General features: G+C 43.9%; 1 protein-coding gene across 2 annotated transcripts; it reads left to right on the top strand.

Annotated features, from left to right (window-relative positions):
- Positions 1–1058: 1058 nt before the first annotated feature.
- ADIPOQ (adiponectin, C1Q and collagen domain containing) lies at positions 1059–10826 on the top strand. Of its 2 annotated transcripts, XM_043999732.1 has the most exons (4): positions 1088–1138; positions 5263–5366; positions 6453–6680; positions 9477–10826. In XM_043999732.1, exons 3-4 carry the CDS (start codon positions 6458–6460, stop codon positions 10001–10003), a joined length of 750 nt encoding a protein of 249 aa, XP_043855667.1. In that variant the 5' UTR covers positions 1088–1138; positions 5263–5366; positions 6453–6457; the 3' UTR covers positions 10004–10826. The 2 variants fall into 2 exon arrangements, with proteins under 2 accessions (XP_043855666.1, XP_043855667.1); XM_043999731.1 differs by lacking the exon at positions 5263–5366 and having other exon boundaries at positions 1059–1138.
- The last annotated feature ends 13947 nt before the right edge of the window (positions 10827–24773 follow it).

The following is a 24773-nucleotide window of genomic DNA, read 5'->3' as shown; positions in this document are numbered from 1 at the left end:
TTTTAACAACACTTTATTTCCCAGCAGCCTGCCCAACAGAACTTTACCTCCTCAAAAAGAAAAGACTGAAAATTTCCCAAGACCCAGAATTATGTCTCTTCTTGTCTGGTCCAAAGAATGGATGGAGATAATGAGGCACCCAAGGATGATCAGTAAAGGACTTGGTGAATTATTAATCTCTTTGAAACACTGTATTATATTGAAAGCATAAGGAAAAATCTCAAGCCTACATATGTCATCTTTCCCCACCTCTCTCCCAGGTTTCTTTAAACCTGGAAAACTCAAGGGTTTTGACCTACCCTTATTAAGCTCTTGGGAGCCTGTTTGTTGCCGACAAGTTTCTGTAAGAAACACTAGGAGTGCAATGAATGCTTTGTGATTCTGCTGGAAAGAGCACTTGAAGCAGCTAGGCAGCACAGTGGCTAGAGCACTGGCCCTGAAATTGGGAGGACCTGAGTTTAAATCTCAACTCAGACACTTACTAGCTAATTGACCCTGGGTAAGTCATTTAACCCCAATTGCCTCAAACATCCAAGGTCATCTCTAGTCATCCTGATGTATATCTTGCCACTGGATCCAGATGGCTCTGGAGGAGAGAGTGAGGTTGGCAACTTTATAACAGCTCTCCCCTCATTTAAATCCAATTCAGTGCAAGTCATGCCATCACCTCCAAATGTCATGGTCGTCTTTGAGACTGAAGGACAAACAACAACTAGAAAGAGCCCTTAAAATCAAATTCACCCTTAAACACTAAGGGGATGTTTTCTTCTTACTCAACCATGTGGTACTGTTGTAAGCCCATAACCCCTGCCAACTGAATGTAGAGGTCTGGAAGCCCGACCAAAAACCCAACAGGAATTCCAAGAAGGACGCTTCGGTTGGCTTAAACCTTGCTAAGTCAGCACCATCTCTTTCTCAAAGCATTTCCCCAGGATCCCCAAGGGTCTTGGTTTGAGACCGCCACCCAGCTGCTGCAATGGGAGCTGATTGGTGATCCCTGTTCCAAATGTGTGGACCAATGAGAAAAGAGGATAAAAGACAGGGTCGTGCATCCCCCTGAGGTCTCCAGCCCCATTCTCCTTTCCTCCACACCTCTGAACTGATCAGCCAGGAAGCCCGATACAAGAGCCAACTGGTGGTAAGATTGTTTCTGGGCTTGTGGAACTTGTAGCTTTTGCTAGGACTGAATAATGATAACATGACATAAAAAAAGATGCAGAACCCCAGCAGTAGCACACAGTGAAAGGGGGACTGGAGTTTTCTGCTGAACCTGGGACCTATTGGGGTACCATTACTTTGGACTTCATCTGTTTTGGCCTCAGTTTCCTCATCTATAAGATGAGGGGGAGGGAGGTTGAGGAGATGGCCTCTGAGGTCTCTCAGATCTATGATCAATCCCATGAGCGGAGGTCAAAACACAACAAAACAAAATATCACCCAGGCATGGTGGCTCACACTGTCAATGCCATCTGGCAGGAGAGCTGGGAGATCTCTTTTCTGAGGCCAGTTCAATAAGGAAAAGACCTGCAGCATGATGGTGGACTCCAGGAAGAGAAGGGTCACCAGGTTGCCAAAGGAGGGAAGAACCAGCCTAGGTGTGAAACAGAGCAGACAGAGCCTGGCTACAAATCAGAGCACCCACGAGGGGCCGTGGATCAGCATCGAACTTGCAGCCTGGAGAATATAGGGAAATCTACATATCTATCTATCTATCATCTATCTATCTATCTATCTATCTATCTATCTATCTATCTATCTATCTATCTATCTATCTATCTATCTATCTATCTATCTATCTATCTATCTATCTAGATATATGTGTGTGTATATATATGTGTGTATATATGTATATGTGTGTATGTGCACACACATGCATACACACATGTGCATAAATGCACATATATGTATATACGCAGATAGATATACACATGTCTGTATTGCATATATTATATATTATTATATATAGTGTTATAGTATAATATTAAATATTATAATTATATTATATACTATTATACATTATATTAAAAAGAAATCTAATTGTAAGGCAAATCCAACCACTGGAGAAAAAAATGCACATTTGCCTGTGTAGTCACAGCCTGTGCCTCCAGTCTTGTTAAGTATTTGTAGAAGTGAGATCCACATTCACTATGGACAAAGTAAACCATTCTCATTTGATCAGAATGACCATCTGTCTAAGTTTCTATTCCAGAAAATGATAACATAGGAATCCAAGCTAAGAAATGCTTTGGAAGATTTCAGGAAAACGGAAGTTTTTGAAGCACAAAGTGTTGAGGCACAGGGGAAGGAACACTGGGCTGGGAGTCTGGAGGTATTCTTCTGAGTCCCAGCTTTGCTGTGTGACCTTGGGCAAGTTGCCTAGCCTTTCTGGGCCCCAGCTTTGTTATCATAACAAAAAAAGGTGGGACTATAGAAAAAATGACTTCCGATGACCTTCTCACCTGAAGTAAAGAGTTGCTTAATTTAGAAACTGCTGGCCTAGAAGGCTCTCTGAGACAAATTCATCCTGCCTCTGACTGGATGTGTCGAAAGTCTACCTCTTGGGCCACTCTGGGGCCTAGGGGAAGCCATAAATAGCCCTGAGGTTGGGGGAGAAAGAACACTTAGAGGGTATTTGCAGGTGCTGGGGCAGGAGTGGGTATTTCTAAGGACTCTCCGGAAGCAGCCAGATGAGAGAGCCTGGTGGATAGAAACTCTGGGCTAGAGGTTACTCTGAGAACCACATTAGGAAGAAGGAGCCCAGGCGAGGCGAGCCGGGGAAGGGGAAAGCTGGGGACAAAATCCTATCCTTGCTGAATGGCTGCCACCCTGGCAATTGGCAATCTATGTTGCCTTAGGCGCCGATATAAGGTTCCCGGCACTCACTGCTCAGTAGCAAAATCCTTAAAAACAAAACCAAAACCAAAACCTCACCAGAAAGAAGGGCGGCAAAGCAAAAAGGTTTTTTGTTTGTTTTTGTTTTGTTTTAACGGGGTGGGGGGGGTGCTGAGAGATAAGGGAAAGACCTGGATTCTTCTAGGGAAGAAACATTGTGGGGGGGAAAAGGCTGTTGAATGTGAAGTCAGAGGACTTCATACCCACCCTTCACCCTGAGCACACTATCACACACACACACACACACACACACACACACACACACACACACACACACATCCTGTTTGGCTTTGGGCAAGTCACAACTTCTCTGGGCCTCAGTTCCCTCATCTGTAAAATGAAAGGGTTGGGGGGCAGCTAGGTGGCGCAGTGGATAGAGCACCAGTCCTGGAGTCAGGAGTACCTGAGTTCAAATCCAGCCTCAGACACTTAACACTTACTAGCTGTGTGACCCTGGGCAAGTCACTTAACCCCAATTGCCTCACTTAAAAATAAAAATAAAAATATAAAAAAAAAAATGAAAGGGTTGGAATGGAAGGCCTGTGAGACCCCTTTCAGATGCATCTCTAATGGGCCTTGTTGGATAACAACAGGAGAAAGAACACTGGGTTTTGACTCAGGGGACCTGGGGGACTCTGAGTCTCAGAGGTTCACCTGCAGTCACACTTGTGCACCAAGGGCAAGGATTCAGAGAAAGTATCAGAGCTGGGCTTGAGAATCCTTGCATTTGGAGCAGTCCCTATTTCTTTTTGCCTCCCTCTACTCATTTATATGCATGAGAGACCCAGGTAATCACGAACTGAGGGAAACTGTGGTGCTTAAGAAGAACTGGATCTTTAGGTCTGGGTGGTTTGTTGAACTGGAATTCCCCTCCCCCGGGGTGGGGTGGGGGGGGAAGTTTGGGGAAGAACACAGGTTGGCGATTAGAAACCAACTGAAGTTCAAGGGGATTTCCTAACCTTAAGTCAGTTAGAGGCTCAGGTCAGAGATATTGATCTTGCTCCTAGGAAAAAGTGAATACAAAAGACTGACTAAACTTCTAAGCTCTAATTAACTGCCCAGCGGATTTGTGCTCTAAAAAAGCTTAGCCTAGGGGGTTAACAGTCTGCTAACAGACCTGTCTCTTTATGACAAAACAAAAAACCCAAAAAACTTTCCCCCCTAGTCTTCTGATTGTGTTATATAACACACAGTCCTTAACTGTTAAGAGCCTACCTTCCTAAGAGCTTAGCCTCTGGTTATCAGCAAAAGTGAGAGACCGCCTCCCATTATGGGAAATAGGTAACATTTCAGTTGCAGGCTAAAGCTGGAGCCTAGGAGATGGAAGTAGCAAAAACAGTCTAGCAGAGAGAACTGTGGGGAACCATAGAGATGCCCTGCCTAGCTGATAGCTGAGTCAGCTGATCAGGAAAACTAGATAACTGGAAAACGGTGGCAGCCCTACTGTGTGAGCAGCATTGGGTTGCCCCCACATGCAGGATTGTTCACCACACATATTTCCTATATGTGTGTCCCTCCATGTATGTATGCTGACCGCATGCACTGTGTGCATGGGTGACCTGTACCTGTTTGCTCTTCCCAACTGAGGGTATTTCTGGGAAAGGGCGTCACGGATTTATTGAAGGGGAGGTTGGTAAAAAGCAATAACCTTAGATCCTATCCCTCATTAACTAGGTCAATTTTTCCTCAAGAGTTATTAAAAACCACCCTTGAAGGGCAGAGCCAAGATGGTGGGGTACAAAGACACAATAACGGTGAGCTCAGCTCCAAAACTCCTCCAAACAGATCTAGACAACATACCAGACTGAATCCTGATGTGGAAAACAAGAAAAAAATCACAGTGAGTTATTTTTCCAGCCCAGCTTGACATATGAGAGACATGAGAGTTCTGTGAACAATGGGGACAAGGTCTGGCCAGAAGGGGACCATGTAGGAAAAATATCAGTGCAGGGAGGCACAAGAGAAGGTGCCAGGTTCCTACCCAGGTGCCCCCAAACCCATGGCAGGGTATTAACCCTTGGCCTTATTGCTCACTACACAATGATAGGTCACAGATCCAGGATGGATAGAGGAAGGGGCCAATGAATACAGGAACAAATTCAGAAGCAGCAGCAGCAGCAATGTGAATCAGACCCAGGAGCAGGGTAGGCTCTCAGTTCCAGCTTCCTGATCAATCTGAAACCTGCAAGGGAATACCTTCCCCAAAACAAATGAAACAACCCCCCAAACCCTGTTTTGTATTTCTCTAATCTATAACGGGCAAAAAGGGAGGATGAAAGAAAGGAAACTAACAACAGAGAGAAAGCAGTGCTGTCAAAATGATGTTTTTCTGGGGGAAAAAAATTACCTTTAACTCAAAATGCCAATCAGGACGAACTAAAATAAGGAAGGAGATGGTCACTGAGCACCTACTGAACTTTGTTGACTACCCTTGATGAATTAAAGTTACCAGCACCAATGAACTACCTTCTCAGGTAAGAGCTAGAAAATGTGATTGTTGAACCCCTGAAAGGTCATGGAAAATAGTAGAGGTCCCACAAGATAAGAAAAAGGCAGATGTCATCCTGAAGTTCAGAAAAGGAAAGAGAACAGTCAGCACAGTATAGAAGAGTGAATTTAATTTTCATGGGGGGGGGGGATTCTAGAATGTTCCACTAATGAGATGCTCTGAGTATCTAGAGAGGGAAGTGGTGATTACAGAAAGTCAGCATTATTTTCTCAAGAATAGTTCATGCTTGGGGCAGCTAGGTGGCACTGCAGTGGATAAAGCACTGGCTCTGGATTCAGGAGGACCTGAGTTCAAATGTGACCTCAGACACTTGACACTGTGTGACTCTGGGCAAGTCACTTAACCCTCATTGCCCCCCCCCAATAATAGGTCCTGCAAGAATAATCTCTTTTCTCTCCCACAATGTTGTTGAAGCAGTAGAAGAGGTGAAAGCTGGGGGCATAGTTGACCTAGATTTTTGTAAAGCTCTAGATAAAATCTCATCCTGTACTTGTGGAGAAGATGGAGAGACAGAGAGCAAAATGATGATACATTGGATGGCTAGATTCAAGGAGTTAGTTGTTAATGGTTCAATATCAACATAGAAGTGTCTTCAGTGGAGTGCCTCAGGAATCCATGATCCTCTGATCCATGTTAGTTTCTTAACAAGTGGAGTTAACAAGACATTCCTGAACCCAAGTGTTAGGCTAAAGCATTGGCATAACAGGAGGTGAAAGCCTAGGAGTTCACAGTTCACTTTAGAAAATGAGACTCAGGTACTTGAGATAACTAGAGAACAATAGGTGATAGTGTATGGTCCAGTGGTACAATGTGTGGTTCAGTTGTTCCAAATTGTAGGAGATCGAAGAGAAAGATTTGGGGTCATCTGGGAAGGCTTATTACTAAGGAAGACAGAGATCTGGGTTGGGCAGGTGGGTGGGAAGAATTTGTACTAATTCCTGAGCTGTCAGGGCTGTAGAGAGACCCACGGACTCCACCTGCATAGATGAGCTCAGCCCCCTAGTAGCCACCCATCCCCTCTAAAGGCTGATATTATGGATGTGAATTCCAGGGTTCATGATGGTGCCATGGACTGGTCCGATTCTGTGCATGCTGCTGCTGGCTGTGTTGTGCCACTGTGAGCCCACTCGTTCCACAGAGGATTTGCAACCATTACTACCCAAGGGGGCTTGCACCAACTGGATGGGAGGTGCCCCAGGCCACCCTGGGTACAACGGGGCTCCAGGTCGGGACGGTAGAGACGGCATCAATGGTGAGAAGGGGGAGAAAGGCGACACAGGTGAGCTCAAGAGCCATATTTTTTCTTGGGTTTCAGTCTGTGTAGTTCCTTCTGAGTAGTTCCATGAAGCAGGTTAGAGAGATTGTGTCAGGGTCATGCATAAAGTTCAGTGGAATATCACCTTGGATGTTGCAATTTAGACCGAGGATCAATCACTCAACATCTATTAAGCTAGGCACTGAGGCTACTAAGACAACAATGAAAGTCCTTCACCTCAAGGAGTTTCCATTCTGCTGCGGAGAAATACCAAGCAACAAGCATTTATTATGTACCTACTAGTGCCAGGCACACACAGATACAAAGAAGGCAAAACCAGCTTGTACCCTTCAGTAATTTGCATTCTAATGAAAGAGATACTGTGGAATTAGATATGTACCTACCAGATGCATAGAGTAGATGGCAGGTGATCTTAAAGGGGGACAGCTAGGAGGTGCCATAGTGCACAGAGCACCAGGCATGGAGTCAGAGTCCTGAATTCAAATTTGACCACAGGTATTTACTAGCTGTGTGACCCTGGGCAAGTCACTTCATCCTGTTTGCCTCAGTTTGCTCATCTTTAAAATGAGCTGGAGAAGGAAATGGCAAAGCATTCCTATACTTCTGCCAAGAAAACCCCAAATGGGGTCATGGAGTCAGATACAACTTAACAACAAATCTTAAAAGGAAGGTTATTGCAATTTTAGTCTTTCTTTTGTAACCAATAGTAGATAACAAGTCTTTTTCTTTTTTTGGTGGGGCAATGAGGGTTAAGTGACTTGCCCAAGGTCACACAGCTAATAAATGTCAAGTGTCTGAGGGTGGATTTGAACTCAGGTTCTCCTGAATCCAGGGCTGGTGCTTTATCCACTGTGCCACCTAGCTGTCCCCACCAATAATAGATATATAATAAATTAAAAAAATTTTTTTTGTGAGGCAATTGGGGTTAAGTGACTTGCTCAGGGTCACACAGCTAGTAAGTGTTAAGTGTCTGAGGCCGGATTTGAACTCAGGTACTCCTGACTCCAGGGCCGGTGCTCTATCCACTGCGCCATCTAGCTGCCCCATAGATAGATAATGGATGGATGGATGGATGGATAAGAGCATCTATTGTGTGCTAGATCCTGTGTTGAATACTAGTGATACAAATAGAAGCAAAAAAAGCAGTCTTTAACATCAAAGAGCTTATAGTGTAATAGGGGAAGACATTATTCTGAAGGAAACTAGAAAAGTGTAGAGGGGCAAGGCGTGGGCTTGGATGTCTTGGACACTTTATGAAATGATGGTCTTGGACAGGAACTCACCAATCAGAGGAGGGGATCCAAAGAGTGAAGACATCTCGAGAGGAAATAGAAAAGTCTGGAGAACCTGGAATGGAACCCGAGTTTGACAAATCACTCTGCATTTTCTTTTCCTAGCAGTGGGGACAGGCTATACTCAACCATCCACATCCTCTGATTCTGTCTCTTTTTCAATGCATTCGATTAATTCCATTCCATTTCACTCTAGTCCAGGCAATGAGTATTTGCTGCGTAGTCAGCCCAGTGCTTGTTGCTGGGAGTAAAAGAGAAGATACATAAAACAATTAGAGAATAATAACTGGCCATTTATAGTGAAGCGTTAAAATGAGTATAAATCAATGACATACTGTATAGCAGAGACCATAGACAATGGAAGGCAAGCGTGTCCCAAGCTGCTAAGCTTTGTTGGGAGTGACAAAATTGAGCATAATTCAGCTAGTATAAGTTTGTGAGGCATATCCTCATCTGACTCTTACTGCTGTTTCATAAGCCTCCCACCTCAGTCTTGTTTTTTTTGTTAGTTTGTTTTGTTGTTGTTGTTGCTTTTGGTGAGGCAATTGGGATTAAGTGACTTGCCCAGGTTCACACAGCTAATAAGTGTCAAGTGTCTGAGGTGGGATTTGAACTCAGGTCCTCCTGAATCCAGGGCCAGTGCTCTATCCACTGCGACACCTAGCTCTCCCCAACCCTATACCACCTCCTTCTTATTAACTCTCTATATCATTCCCCACAGTGACCTGGGTTTTTTCTTTTTCTTTTTTATTTAAGTTGATATGATTTCTTTTACATTAGCTATTTCCTGTTCTCTCATCACCTCCACTCTACTAAACTTTCCCTTGTAAGAAAGAAAAACCATTAAACAATATTGGTTGACAAAGAGGCCATGTCTGACAGTATGTGAAACAGTCCCCGGCCCCAGCCCCCCACCTCTGTCCAGGCTCCCTGGGAAGCAATGCAACTAGAAGAAAGAGCACTGACTGAAATCAAAAGAACTGGATTCGAATCCTGCCTTTGATGCTCACTAGTTGGAGAACCTTGGGCAAGTCACTAAACCACCTGGGTTAGAATTGGTAGGACAAAAATGTATGATCTATCCCCTGGAACCAAGATTGTTCATTAATCTAAGTTCAGGGGTCTTTTAGGGTTGATTTCATTTATATTCTAGGCAGAGAAAATGGCATGAGAATGTGTGTGAAGGAGAAAGAAGGTGGTTGGAGCACAGAGACCAATCTGGCTATAATAAAAGATGTCTCTTATGGCATTTACCTGGCATATAAGGCTAGAGAAATTATCAATAAGCAAGTGTTTTCTGAGCACCCAGTATATGTCCAGTGCTATGAAGGACACTAGAGAAGAAGACATGGGTCATCTCTCCCCTAAGGATCTTCTTCCACCACTTGGTTCCGCCATGATGGCTGGAAAGATAATGAGTCTTAATGCTATAGGAGCTGTGTCTGTTGGAATCATATTTAGAAAGGAGCTTTTTCACTGTGGCTGCTGATGTTCTCTTACATAACAGGTCTGCTGGGTCCCAAGGGTGATGCTGGTGATGCAGGCGTTCCGGGGGTTGAAGGTCCCAGGGGATTTCCTGGACTTCCAGGGAAGAAAGGGGAACCCGGAGAGGCAGCCTACAGGTACCGCTCAGCCTTCAGTGTTGGGCTGGCCACCCGAGACCCAGTTCCCAACGTCCCCATCCGCTTCACCAAGATTTTCTACAATGAACAGAACCACTACGATGTCACAACTGGCAAGTTCCGCTGTAATTTCCCGGGCTTGTACTATTTCTCCTACCACATCACAGTATATATGAAGGATGTGAAGGTCAGCCTCTTCAAGAAGGACAAGGCGGTCATATTCACCTATGACCAATTCCAGGACAAAAATGTCGACCAGGCTTCGGGCTCTGTACTCTTGTACCTGGAGTCTGGAGAGGAAGTCTGGCTCCAGGTGTATGGGGATGGGGGGCAAAATGGGCTCTATGCAGATAACATCAATGACTCCATTTTCAGTGGTTTCCTTCTTTATCATGATGTCGACCAATCATGACCTCAGAGAATCCACTCAAGAGTCTGACTTGAGACGATCTAAATTTTCACAACTCTGATCTCCAATACACAAGAGTCTGGCTTTATTTTCTAACTGGAGACACTGAATTCATTCATTCATTCAATACATTTTGTGATTCCCTGCATTTACTAGGTGCCCAGCCCAGTATCAGGTGTTGTTGGACAGACAAGTAAGGGATGAGACAAGCCTTGTAGTCTCATGGGAATCTTACAGTTTGATTGAGGGGGATCGAGGTTCAAACACATTTTAAAGAATCACTTTGAGGCCTCTTTCTAATATTAAATGTTTTCTCTTCTTCACAATGGGCATATCTAAAAAGCACCATCACGAATAATGTTCTTCCCTAACAACTCCCCTTTCAGAGAAGGTAGTTTAATTCTCCCATTAGGTCAAAAAATTTTAAAGAGAATTGGTCTCTTTCCACTTAGTAACCTTTTTTTCCCTATCTACACCTGCCAAACTCCCCAGAGGCAGATTCCCCTCCTCAGGATAATGGATTGAGATTAAGAAAAGTCTTAGAAACCACAAATCTAATCACCTTCTTTTACAGACCAGGAGCTCAATTTGCTTGGCTCATTCTTTTCTAAGATTTTTCACTAAAGTAGAAGCTAGATGGCGTTCTATAAGTGTATAGAAATTAATGCCCTGATGGCTTATATTTTAGATTCTGGCTAATTCCTAAGTACACACCTATAATGATAAAACTAGACCCTTGTCTATCCTTTGCTCTTTTAAAATGCTGAAATATTCTCATTTCTACAATTAAACTAATCGTTAGTACAAATAAAAGCTTTGAAAATTGCTTGTTTGCAGCTTCATTTCTGAGGGAAGAGGGCATGAGTTTTAGAGAGGATGGAAGACAACATGACTAACGTGGAAGTGTTTTACATGATTGCACATGTATAACCTTTATCAGATTCCTAACCTTTTGGGCCCTCCCAAAAAGGGATAGAATTTGGAACTCAAAACTTTAAAAAAAAACTTGTATTTTTTAACATATAATTGGTGGAAAATAAAATATTATCTATTTTTTTAAGAAAGGTTGGAAGGAAAAGAAAACACCTAGCCCCTTGTCTGGATCTCAAGGAAGCATTATGCCCTCAGAAATAAATCCCTGGAGATTTCTTCAGGGCTTCTAACAAGAAGTCCATGCAGTGATGTTCTGACTCCCATATTTCGCTGTTTGAACCCCGCCATGGGATAAACAGACCTGACAGTATACTTTATCCAATTTTTCTTTCACAAAATGCCCCTGATATGGACCAGGGATCATATTGCACTCAATAATGCTCCTTAGTGGAGGGGCATTTCTTTCTTAGTCATTTTTTTTGTTGTTGTCTTGTTTTCACATTATATTAATTTCCCATTAACCAACTGCTACACATGGAATCTTTTCTTTTAACAAACAATGACAAAAAGAAAAATATTTGAGCAATAGTAAGAGACACAAAAGCTGTCTTAAGTTCTAGGTCCCATTTCCTGCCTGTGGTCCCCACCTCTCTATTGAGAGAAGGAAGGTAAGTTTCCTTATCAAATGAGATAATGTATATGACTCTTTGTAAAACTCACAGTCCTATGTAAACACCAACTGCCTTTATTGTTGCTGTTGTTATCGGTTCTCCAGGACCAAAACTGTTCATGACAATTCAATTGCTTTTTAGTGTTATTATCATTGAATTATTATAGTCGTCATTATAGTCATAATTGTTGTCATTGTATTTTTATCTTGGTTCTGCTTTCTTCACTCTGCATTTCTTCATCCACGTCCTTCCACATTCCTTTGAATTCCTCATATTAATTATTTCTTATGGTACAGTCATATTCCATTAGAGTCATAAATCACAATTTGCTTGGCCATCCCCATCAATAGGTGGCTATTTTAGCCTCCATTTTTTGCTACTTCAAAGAGAGATGCTGTGAATATTTTCATGGAGATAGCCTTTGTTTCTCTTATTTACGTCTTTGGGTTATTTGCCCAGTAAAGAAGAGAAGACTATTTCTTTAATGTTTTATTTCCCAATGAGCCACCAGGGTTTTAAGGGCTAAAGGAAGCGATCAGAGTCAGAGGATCACATATTGAAACCTGGAAGACTCCTTAGAGGCCATCCAATCCAACACCCTCGTTTTACAGAAAAGGAAACTGAGGCACAAAGAGGTTACGTGATTTGCCCAATGTCAAATAGCTAATAAGTTTTGGAGGATGAATTTGAACCCAGGTCTTCCTTGCTCCTGGTCTAGGGCCCTATTTATTATAGCATGTTGCTTCTTATATCCACAGGTGTGGATATATGTGACTTCAGATGCCTCAGTCATCTGATAAAAAAGAGAAAACGGGCAGCTAGGTGGCACAGTGGATAGAGCACCGGCCCTGGATTCAGGAGGACCTGAGTTCAAATCTGGCCTCAGACACTTGACACTTACTAGCTGTGTGATCCTGGGCAAGTCACTTAACCCCAATTGCCTCCCCCCTCCCCCCCCAAGAGAGAGAAAACAATTCCCTCCAAAAATTCACATTTCATCTGCATGGTATGTTTGGCTATAGGACGTTTGCAAATATGAAGAGATTTGCCTTTTTTTAAAAAAAAGTTTTCATTCAGATAGTTGGCATTATGCAGACATGACCTTACATCTAAACTCATCACATGGAACACTTTCTTTAGGTCAGTGAAAACAGGAAAAGACAGGTACCTCCCCACTTTGTGCAATAAAAATGCTCCCCAATAGTTGTGCAAGTGCAAGTAAGGGGTTTAGCTGAATGAAATATTGCATGTTAGGCTCATCATAAACCCCAAATGCTAATGTTTCAGATTATTATTACTTGAAGCACTAGATAATTTTACAGAACAAAGCCAACTTCTAATATTTTAAGTTCAGATTTTTTTGGCATATTGGGTTTTCTTCCTATTTTTGGTTCTCCTTGTCAAATGACAAATGACAAGGAGAAAACACGATAATTCATAGGATCACGGATTTATAGCCAGAAGGAATCTTGGAGGTCACTGGGCCTGAGTCCCTCATTGGACAGATGAAGAAAATGAATCCCAGAGCGGTTCAGTGGCTCGTCCAGTCCTTCCTAAAGCCAGTGAGTACTGAGAACAGAACAAGCGTGTTCTCACTCTCTTCTCTCTCTTGTGTAATTTGGTGTCTGGAAGGGGTGGGGGAGGAAGTACTCTTTCAGCTCACTTTTCTGTCTCCAGGAATACTGGAACTGAAAGAGTAAATTAAGGCCTCCCAGCCACTTACTTGCCCCCAAATTCATCAGCTACAACTGAGGGAAATGTACAGATTAAAAAATTGAGGAGGTTGTAGAACTGGGAAGAAAGGCCATCACTTGGACACTGAGGCCCCAAAAGCTAAACCAGGGATTGGCAAAGAGAGGAAGACTGAGTTAGCAGGTACTTGAGTTTCTCAAGGCAGCAGGATGCCCTGACTTCACAATGTACATAGGATGATTGATTTATCTGATGGAGCAAACCTACTCTGGACCGGAGACCACTGAGTGAATGGGGTAGGGGGTAAGCTTTCAAGTGCAAGGGAGGAGCAAGAAGCATGCCTACTCTTCCTTCTTGTGCTAGGAGCCAGGGAGAATAAAGGACGGGCATCCAGTGATGTAGGAGACACTTCTTTCTCTGTCTTAGTGGAGCTACATCAGATACAAAGACTTTCAGCAGAGGCCTCTCCACATCCATCTCACACTGACTTCCATCTGGCTTGACAGCCCCAATCATCTGATGAAAAACACAAATATCGATTTCAAGCTGAAAAGGATCTTAGAGGCCATTGAGCCCCATTTCACATATGAGGAAGTTGAGACATGAAGAGAAAGGAAAGAAGGAAACAAGGTTTTGTTAGTTGCTTATTCTGCTAGAGACTATGCTAAGAGAGGTTGCCTAAGGTCACACAACACAGTATTTGAGGTAATATTTGAATTTGGGTCTTTCTGATTCCATGTCCAATGCTCTTTCAACAAATACCACAAGGCTACTCCTTCCAAAATTCACTAGTTTTGCTATAATGGTTGGAGACCTCAATGTATCCTTTTTGGATCTAGACATATCTAAGGGGAAAATGAGCAGTTATAAATGATAAATGTCTGTTGATTATTGAATAGGGAGAGAAAGAAGTATACATATCCTCAGACATATGTGCTACCTTTACAAAAACTGGCCATGTATTAGGACATAAAAATCTCACAAACAAATATAGTAAAACAGAAATATTATTGACTACAATAAAATAAAATTATATTCAATAAAGGACCATTGAAGAAAGGGAAAAAATAAAACAAATTCATTAATTTCATTTCCATGATGCATGTTTGACTAAATGATAGAATGTCTGGAAATGCTTAGGTATCTTTCTTTCAGTTTTCAATTCTCATCCAGATGTTTGGCATCATTTAGACATGGCCCTTGATCTACATCCATCTCTTGTGCAAGATTTTTTTAAGTGGGTGGAAAATGAATATGCAAGTACCTTTAAACTTTATGTAAAAGGTGTACTCCCAAATAGCTGCATAAATTGAATCTCTCTCTTTTTTTTTTTTTTTTGGTGAGGCAATTGGGGTTAAATGACTTGCCTAGGGTCACAGAGTTAGTAAGTGTTAAGTGTCTGAGGCTGGATTTGAACTCAGGTCCTCCTGAATCCAGGGCCAGTGCTCTATCCACTGCACCACCTAGCTGCCCCTTGAATCTAATTTTTAATGCTCAATTTAATGCTATAGTTTTCATGCTAAAGTCCTGGATAGCCATGGAAATAGGATGGGTTATAATAGCACAACCCCTAGTCTCAAGGACTTGACAGTCTAGTTGTGACCATTTAACAGACGTCCTGCTAAGTGAGATGTCCCGTCACTACCATGTCCTGGTTTCAGGGTAGGTTCGTGCTGCCGGTCTCCACATCCATTTCATCTTTCTGCCCAGACAGGATATGATAAACTCTGCTGACAATCCTAAAACTATTTCTACCTCTGTAAACAATCCTTAGTCATAGAGGGTGTAAGTTCTTTGAGGACAGGAATCATTATGTTGTTGATTTTGTATTTTCCAAGACACTAGTACAATGCCTGGTACTTTACTAATTTATTACATGATGGATACAAGGTCCCAGAAATCCATTGTCACATATAGAAGTAATCTGACCCGGTCATGTTCAGGGTCAAGGGTATTTTTAGACATCAGGAAATTAAAAGTTATCTCTTTTCAAGATAATCATTCTTGCAATAGGCATCCTGTGTTTAATAAGGAGTCAGAAATACTCAGTAACACAGGCAAGCACACGCCAAGTAGAAGATAATCTATTGCCAACATTCACATCCCTGAGGGGGAAAGAATATATATATAAAAAGCATGGGGAGGGTTCATCTCCAGTCATCCTGATCTGTATCTAGCCACTGGACCCAGATGTCTCTGGGGTAGATAGTGAGACTGGTGACCTTGCACATCCCTCCCTCACTGAAATCCAATTCACTGCAAGTCATGACATCACTTCCCAATGTCACAGTCCTCTTCTAGAATGAAGGACAAACAACAAGAAAGCATAGAGAGCCCCATTGGGAGTCCACTATCTGAACAATTGAGGAGGGATGGAGCTATGACAGGCACCATGGCTATGTGGTGGCTTGTAGAAGGCCTTAGAAAGCCACATCATTCTTTTGATATGGGGGATACGGAGCTCAGCCCTTGCCATCTCCATCACCTGCTGGGTTAATCTAAAGGTGTTTTCTGCCCTTTCCTACTATTGGGATCAATGGCTGAGAGTTTGTTTTCTCTGTTCATGTCCTTAGTGGGATACAAGAGAGTTCAGGAAAATTGACATTCACATGTGTGTGCACACAAAGCAGAGGCAACATTACCCCAGGTCAGAGAGACTATTTGAGAAAGCTGCATTTCAAGAGAATTAAGTCCACATTCTGCTGATAGCTTGTTCCGAGACATTTCCTTCCCCCTCCACTTCCCCCCTTCCCCTGTAAGAATTTATTGTCATTTGGGGGACCCCATGTTTGGCTAAAATTTGAAAGCCCCAAGCTCTCAGGGTTTTTCTCTGTGTGAGCCGGGCTGGTGCCCCTTCCCCTCTGCTTCAGCAGCTGAGCTAAGAAGCCCCCTGGGCCTCAGAGCCTTCAGGGACAGCAGGCCTGGCTGGACAGCTGCAGAAAGTCCCAGCCCCCTCTGCCCTGAGGGGATATGCCCCGAAGATCCTGGGCTCACCCTGGCCAGCCCTGGGCACAGCCCATGCAGAGGCCCCAGGTGTACAGCAGCAGGGCGGGGGGCATCCTGGGAGTGGTACATGGCTCCGTGGAGCCCCCAGCCATGGCCCTAGGGCTGCTAACCAATTAGTTTGGTGTGCATGGTCACTGCCGGCCTGAGGTTCAGGGCAGAGAAGGGTTTTATAGCCTGGGGGGGGGTAGAGACGTAGGGGGAGGACTGAGAAAGAGACAAGCAGAGAAGGAGAGACAATGGGGTGGCTGACAGTGAAAGGGCTGACAGTGAGAGGGAGGACTGAGAAAGAAAATGCAGGGAGATGCTACAGAGAAAGGGGGGTGCGACCAAGAGATGGAGAAGATGAGAAAGTGCAAGCAGGGGAGCTAGAGAGAGGGAGTCCAATCAGTCTGAGTGAGGTGTGGCTGCAGGGGCCAGACACACCCACAGGCGAGAGATGAGGGAGGAGATTTCACTGCGGCAGGGAGAAAGTTAAACCCAGTCAGGTTGTATTGTCTTATTTCTTGCTTTATCCTTATTTCTAAATTTATTCCATATCAATAAACCCTGTTTTGTATTAAATTGAAAAGAGCCTTTTCCTTATCAGTCTGGGAGAAGCAGTTGGGAAAGGACAGGCCCACACGGGGCTTAATGAACCTGGGGGATTTTTTAAACCCCCAGGCAGATAGGCCCTCACAGACTGGCTTAGGCAGCTAATAGCCTACAGATAGGTAGGCAGCTAGCAGCTTTTAGATGCCGAGCCAGCTAATTTCAGCCAGTTACATTTTTTCAGAATGGCGAGCTCCAGCCAGGAATTTACAGATTAGGTAAACAGTTAAAAATTTTACACCCCCAACTAGAGAATTATAGCTGAGAAGACAGCACAGTAGCTGATAATCATGTAGAGGACCGAGCGGCACAGGTGGTGTTATCATGTCTGACTCTTCATGACTCCATGGAATACAACATCCACTGGATCTTCTTGGTAAAGATACTGGAGTGCTTTGACTAAACTAGTAAGTGTCTGAAGCCAGATTTGAACTCAGGTCTCCTTGACTCCATGCCCACAGCTCTATCCATTGAGCTCCCTAGATGCCTAGACAGAGGCATTGGGCGGTGAGGGGAGAGAGAGAAAGAGAGAGATAGAGGAGAATGGGGGAAGGAAGGAAGGAAGGAAGGAAGGAAGGAAGGAAGGAAGGAAGGAAGGAAGGAAGGAAGGGAGGGAGGGAGGGAGGGAGGGAGGGAGGAAGGAAGGAAGGAAGGAAGGAAGGAAGGAAGGAAGGAAGGAAGGAAGGAAGGAAGGAAGGGAGGGAGGAAGGGAGGAAGGAAAGAAGGGAGGAAGGGAGGAAGGGAGGAAGGAAGGAAGGAAGGAAGGAAGGAAGGAAGGAAGGAAGGAAGGAAGGAAGGAAGGAAGGAAGGGAGGGAGGGAGGAAGCTCATAAGAGCTTACTCTGTGCAAAGTACATAGCCAAGCCCTGGGAATACAAAAGGAGAAGTAAGACAATAGCAGTGGGTCTGCTGTTGATGTGGGTATTAGTGATGAGGACAGGTCCCTTCTGAACAGTGATTGCTTCTCTCTTTTTTTTTTTTTTTTTTTTAGTGGGGCAATTGGGGTTAAGTGACTTGCCCAGGGTCACACAGCTAGTAAGTGTTAAGTGTCTGAGGCCGGATTTGAACTCAGGTCCTCCTGACTCCAGGGCTGGTGCTCTATCCCCTGTGCCACCTAGCTGCCCCCCGTGATTGCTTCTCTTGATGCTGGCTGTGGGGGCTGGGATGGGAGGAGAACTTTGATCTTGAAGATAATGACATTCCCCGGGCTCTTGGGTTCAGGTCCTTCCTGGACTATTCTAATTGAGTGTCTTTTGGAAGGTGGCAGTTTGACTTGTCTGGCATATGCCCCTTCCTGTCTCTCCTTCAGAGCGCTATCGTAGGTGCTCTTTTTGAGCTCCAAAGTAGTCCTTGAAGTTTCCTAGTATACAGGAGTTGGAAAGCAAGACCACATTGATCTTTTACACATTGTTATTGGCTCAAGGGGAAATAAGGGAACCGTGCTCACCCATAAAATGACTGACTTCTTTTACTGGATGCCAAGGTCAAAGTTTGGGTCTGACCCAGACCTGGTGTGTAACCCTAATGGGCTAGTGAGTGAGGATGTAGGGAGTCAAGGTACAAAGCATATCCCTGCTTTGGGGACATTGCACAGAATATGCAGTTGGAAGGGACATCAGAAATCATCTAGTCCAACCCCTCCTTGGATAAAAATCCCCTCTACCTTATATAGTATTTGACAGAGTCCTCCATGTTCTGTTTAAAGACCTCCAATGATGGGAAGCCCACCACCTCCTGAGGCAGCCCACTCTATTTTTGGATAGCTTTTATTATTTGTGAGTTTGTCCTGACAATAAATGTCTTTGCAGCTACCACCCCATTGCTCCTTGGTCTGCTTTTAGGGATCAAACAGAACATTCTAATATTATGTCAAATTATTATTAATTTTGTAGGTCAATGAGGGTTAAGTGACTTGCCCAGGTCACACAGCTAGTAAGTGTCAAGTGTCTGAGGCCGGATTTGAACTCAGGTCCTCCTGAATACAGGGCCGGTGCTTTATCCACTACATCACCCAGCTGCCCCCTTCTTCTACATCTCTTGAGGTGGACATGCTCCATGTTGGGGCCCATTGCATTTTCCATATTGCCTCTCTGAGGGGGTGGGGCAGAGCCAAGATGGTAGAGGAAAGGCAGTGACTTGCCTGAGCTCTCCCCAAGACCCCTCCAAATACCTTCAAATAATGCCATAATGCCTCTCTAATCATCTGCAAAGATAAGAAGCCCATACACAAATGTTCTTCCACTAATGGCCCTATAGTTCTTGTTTGTCCTTTGTTCTTGTAGAAGACGGGGGGGCCCCCCCCCCCCGGCGCGGGGGGGGGGGGAAGTGATGTCATGACTTGCACTGAATTGGATTTAAATGAGGGAGAGCTGTGCAAAGTCACCAACCTCACTCCTCCAGAGCCATCTGGGTCCAGTGGCAAGATATACATGAGAACAATGAGATGGCCATGGATGTTTAAGGCAACAAAGGTAAAGTGACTTGCCCAGGGTCACACAGCTAATAAGCGTCTAAGGTGAGATTTGAACTCAGGTCCTCCCAACTTCAAGCTCCCTTGGGAGGCACCACAGTACAATGGAAGGAGAGCTGGATTTGGAGTTGGAAAATTTAGGTTTCAATTCTCTCTCCTACCTACCATCTGTGTGACCCTGAGTAATTCATTCCAAATGCCTTGACCTCAGCTTCTTCAACAATAGAATAAATGAGGGGGACTGTCCTGTGAGCAGAAGCCATTGTTTCTAACACGAGTACCTCCTGCCCTCTAGTGGGCCTTTGGAGAACTACAGTCCTGTCTGCACCTTAACAAAAGGTTTCATTGATATGCCCAAGGAAATACCAAGATGTTACTGCTGTGATTAATCGTTGACTCTTTAGGACTTCAATAATTATAACATTTAAGAGCCAAAAGCCATATGAAAGCTCATCTAGTTTAACCCCTTATTTTATGGGACACAGTAGATAGATATTAGGTTATTATTGGCTCATTTTAACTACATGAGTGGTGCAGTGGATAGAGCACCAGGCCTGGAGTTGGGAAGACCTGAGTTCAAACCTGGCCTCAGACACTTACTAGCTGTGTGACTCTGGGCAAGTCACTTAAAACCCTCTTTGCCTCACTTTCTTCATGTGTAAAATCGCTCCAATATCTTTGCCAAGAAAACTCCAAATGGGGTCAGAAAGAGTTGGACAACGCTGAAATGGCTGAACAACAATGCAAATTTTAGCTAGGTAGCACAGTGAAGTCCTAGAGTAGAGACAGGAGGACCTGAATTCAAATTTGGACACCAGTAGTTACTAGCTGTGTGACTCTGGGCATGTAGTTTAACCTATCTAGTTTCTTTATCTGTAAAATGGGAATAATAATAACACCTAATTGTTGTGAGGAGGAAATATTTGTGAAGTGCTTTGCAAACTTTAAAGAGCTATATAAACACTACCTCTATTGTTATTAGAATTATGAATTGTATAACCAATAGGATGGAAGCTCTTTGAGGTCAGTGACTGTGACTAGCATCTAGCAGGTGTTTAAAAAAGCTTGATGAATGCATGGATGTGTAGATGGATGGATGGGTGGGCGGATGAATAGATGGATGTAAGGGTGGACGAACAAATGGATGGATGGGCGGCTGGCTGGCTGACTGGCTGGATGAATAGATGGATGTAAGGGTGGATGAACGAATGGATGGATGGGTGGCTGGCTGGCTGGAAGGAAGGAAGCCAAGGCCCAGAGAACTGTAAAATAGCTTGGCCAAGGCCACACTGATACTAAGTCTAGATAGGTTAGTACCCAAGTCTGCTGACTCCCAACCCATAGAATCATCGATTTAAAGCATTCAAACACCTCGAGTCCAACCCTCTCATTTTGAAGATGAAGAAACTGAGGCCCAGAGAGGCTGAGTGAATTGGCCAGGATCATGCAGTATCAGAGGCAGGATGGTTTGAACTCAAGTCGTCTTGACTCCCAGTCTACTGCTCTACCCACATCACCACATCACTTTGCCCAGTTCAAGAACTATGTAATGAGCTTGATCTTGGGCTTGACTGGCTACTCCCAGCTCAAAGTTCTTTCCAAAAGGCTCAGCCCAATTTCCTTTTGTGGTTGTTCCTGTGTTTCTGTGCCATGGACCCTTTTGTTGGCCCTTAGAAAATACCCCCAAAAGACCTTAGCACTTAGAAAATGCCAAAGCCATCAAAATACTCAATGTTCCCCCAGGGGTAGGGACCTCTCCTTTTGTTTTTCCTGTTTTCTCTATAGCCTACTCCGGCACAAGCCTAGGCATCCAGAAGATAGTGATAAATTGAGTAGAAAGAGCAGTGGTCTTGGAATTACAGAACCTGGGTTCAAATTCCACCTCTGATTAACTTGTCATGACCTTCCTGGGCCTCAATTTCCTCAGCTGTAAAAGGAGAGGGTCGAACTAAAAGGTCTCTAAGGACCCTTTCAGCTCTAGAGCTTTGATCCTATGTTCTCTCTGAGCCTCAGTTTCCTTAGCTGTAAAATGACGGAGATGCTCTTGAGAAGTGGTGTCAAACACAGGTGCATAAAGACAGGTTTAAAATCTAATCTCTAAGGGGCAGCTAGGTGGTGCAGTGGATAGAGTATCAGCCCTGAAGTCAGGAGGACCTGAGTTCCAATCTGGCCTCAGACACTTAACACTTACTAGCTGTGTGACCCTGGGCAAGTCACTTAACCCCAATTGCCTCATTAAAAAAAATCTAATCTCTATATTTAACTGCATTTTTATTTATTTATTAAATATTTCCAAATTTCATTTTTATCTAATTTGGTTCTCAGGAGTGTTGTGGGTGTTGAGTTGAACACCTGGGTTCTAAATGGCTTCTCAGGCCTCTTTCTGCTCCAGATTGATGATTCTTTGACTGAAGATTTAAGTTGAATTTCTTTCAATGTTGCTCCATAGTTGACAAAATCACTAGGACTGGGCAGGCTCTCTCCATTGAGCCCCTGTGCAGTTCTGGGCCTCCCACCAACAGCTCCCCAAGGCTGTAGAATGGGGTTGATGGGTTTCAACAATGTGATGATTTCGCCATCTGCTGGTCTGACCTGGTATTGCCCTATCTGGTCCATTCATCTTTATTAGAGAGTTTCGATGGTAAAATCAGTGCATTGTGAAGGACCACTGGTACTTCTGGACCCTCAGGGGAGCCACCCTGAGAGGAGGCAATTCTTGATTCTTTGTATACAAGGGAGAGATAGGTGGATGAGGGATAGATCGTGTCTCCGTGGCTGAAGCCTAGGAAGAAGCTCCCAGTCCTAATGGAGGGAGAGGGTTATTCTTCTGTCATGACCTATACTGAGGGGGGCAGCTAGGTGGCACAGTGGATAGAGCACTAGCCCTAGATTCTGGAGGACCTGAGTTCAAATCTGGCCTCAGACACTTCACACTTGCTAGCTGTGTGACCCGGGGCAAGTCACTTAACCCTCATTGCCCCGCCAAAAAAAAAAAAAAAAAGGAAAGAAAAAGAAAACTGCTGCAATAACGTATACTGAGGAAGCTCCCAGATAAAAAGATTCCAAAACTAGAGCTCATAGAGACTCTGTGTACCACCCACTCCAACACCCTCATTTCCAGAGAAGGAAATGACTTAAGCAAGGTCACACAGGTGGAACCAGGATTTGAACCCAGGTCTCCATCCAATCCAATACACTGAGAAAGTAAGTACAGTGTAACCAAGGTCAGAGGGCCAAGATGATCGCTCCTTCCCCTGCTCCATTCACCATCATGACCCGGTGTTTAATACATTATTTTTTTCTGGCTTCCTCCTCTTCTTCTTCCTTGAACCCCCATCCACTCTTCAATTACAGATATGATATTGTAAATTATATATGATATGGTATAATACAATACTCAGCTCTTTTCTTCCTCATCAAAGAAATTTTCATTATGTTTGTGTCTTCAGAATTTCATAGTTGAGTTTCCTAATTCTCTTGGCCAACTTCCCTTGAAGAATGTTAGGCCAGGGGATCCTACCTATCATTTCTCTGAATTATCTGAAATTGTTGTTTTTGTTGTTTGTTCTTCATTCTCAGAGGACCATGACACCAGGAGGTGATGTCATGACTTTCAGTGAATTGGAATGAAGTGAGGGAGGGCTGTGCAAGGTCCCCAGCCCCACTCTCTCCTCCAGAGCCATCTGGATCCAGTGGCAAGATATACATCAGGATGACTGGAGTTGGCCCTAGATGTTTAAGGCAATTAGAGTTAAGTGACTTGCCCAGGGTCACATAGCTAGTAAGTGTTGGAGGTGAGATTTGAGCTCAGGTCCTTTTGACTCTAGGGCCAGTACTCGATACACTCTGCCACTTAGCTACCTCATTATTTGAAATATGCTCTCCCCAAATCGAGGGTGTACAGCCATCTTTGCCTGGCTTTCCTTCATAAGGCAGGAATTGTTGCACACTAAATGCTTGTTGACTGACATTTCTTTTTTTTTTTTTTTTTTTTTTTAGTGAGGCAATGGGGGTTAAGTGACTTGCCCAGGGTCACACAGCTAGTAAGTGTTAAGGGTCTGAGGCCGGATTTGAACTCAGGTACTCCTGAATCCAGGGCCGGTGCTCTATCCACTGCGCCATCTAGCTGCCCCCCGACTGACATTTCTTAATTGCCAAATTTCAATGTCTTTGCTCAGTCCTCACTCTTCTGAACTTTCTTTTACAGTTTTTCACACCATTTATCACCTCTTCCTTTGGTACTTTAGGAAAACCTCTCCTCCCTTGCCTTCCATGGTAATGCTCTCTCCTGATTCTCTTCCCAATTGTTTGTATTCTCCTCAGTCACCTTCACTGGTTCGTCATCCTCACCACCTAGAAGGTGGTGTTTTCCAAAGTTTTTTCCTGAAGCCTTTTCTATGTTTAAGGAATGAATGTTAAAAGGCTAAGGAGGGGGCAGCTAGGTGGCGCAGTGGATAGAGCACCGGCCCTGGAGTCAGGAGTACCTGAGTTCAAATCCGGCCTCAGACACTTAACACTTACTAGCTGTGTGACCCTGGGCAAGTCACTTAGCCCCAATTGCCTCACTAAAAAGAAAAAAGAAAAAAAAAAGGCTAAGGAGGTGATCAGTCTATCTGGCCTGTTTCCCTACCATTTAGTAACGAAGGTTTTCTAAGCAGAGGGATATGTAGGAAGGCAGTGCCCTCACTGGAGACATGCCCCAAGTTGGGAAAGCTAAGGAAATGGAGTATTTAACCCCAGCTTCTAAAATACTCATCAGAGGGGACAGCTAGGTGGCACAGTGGATAAAATACCAGCCCTAGATTCAGGAGGACCTGAGTTCCAATCTGACCTCAGACACTTGACACTTACTAGCTGTGTGACCCTGGGCAAGTCACTTAACCCTCATTGCTGAATTGCTGAGAGAGAGAGAGAGAGAGAGAGAGAGAGAGAGAGAGAGAGAGAGAGAGAGAGAGAGAATAAAATACTCAGCAGAAGGAGTTTGAGCAGGGAGTGGAGAAGAGAGCTCGACCAGAGCACTGAGCTGAATCTAAGAAGATTAAATTCAGTTGGGATAAATGTAAAGTCTCACTCTTGGGCAGCAGGACAGGTTTGCCTAGAGCCTAACATAATCTGGAGGTGCTGGACTCAAGGTATGGAATGATTTTCAGACATGGCCAATGTTTGAATTTGTTTTCCTTAACTATGAATATATGTTACAAGGGTTTTGTTGTTTTTTCTTTTTAAATTGGGGAGGGAGCGAGGGGAGCAAAGAGAGAAGGAAGGAACTAGAGATGAGGGTGTCAAAGAAAAGGTCTTTGAAGCCATTTTTTTTAATGCACAGAAGTGAAGGCCAGAAGGAAACACAAAGTAGACAGCTTGAAAGTCCTATATCGAATTTATTATCTGCTTAAAAGGGAAAGCAAAGTGTAACAGATTTATAGTTTCATGTACAGAACTCTTCACATATAGAAATGTTCATTTTTTATTTGGTA

Source organism: Dromiciops gliroides, chromosome 4, assembly GCF_019393635.1.
Source record: "Dromiciops gliroides isolate mDroGli1 chromosome 4, mDroGli1.pri, whole genome shotgun sequence".
NCBI lineage: Eukaryota > Metazoa > Chordata > Mammalia > Microbiotheria > Microbiotheriidae > Dromiciops > Dromiciops gliroides.
The sequence above is the reverse complement of the archived record's forward strand: the minus strand, read 5'-3'. Positions and strand labels throughout refer to the sequence as shown.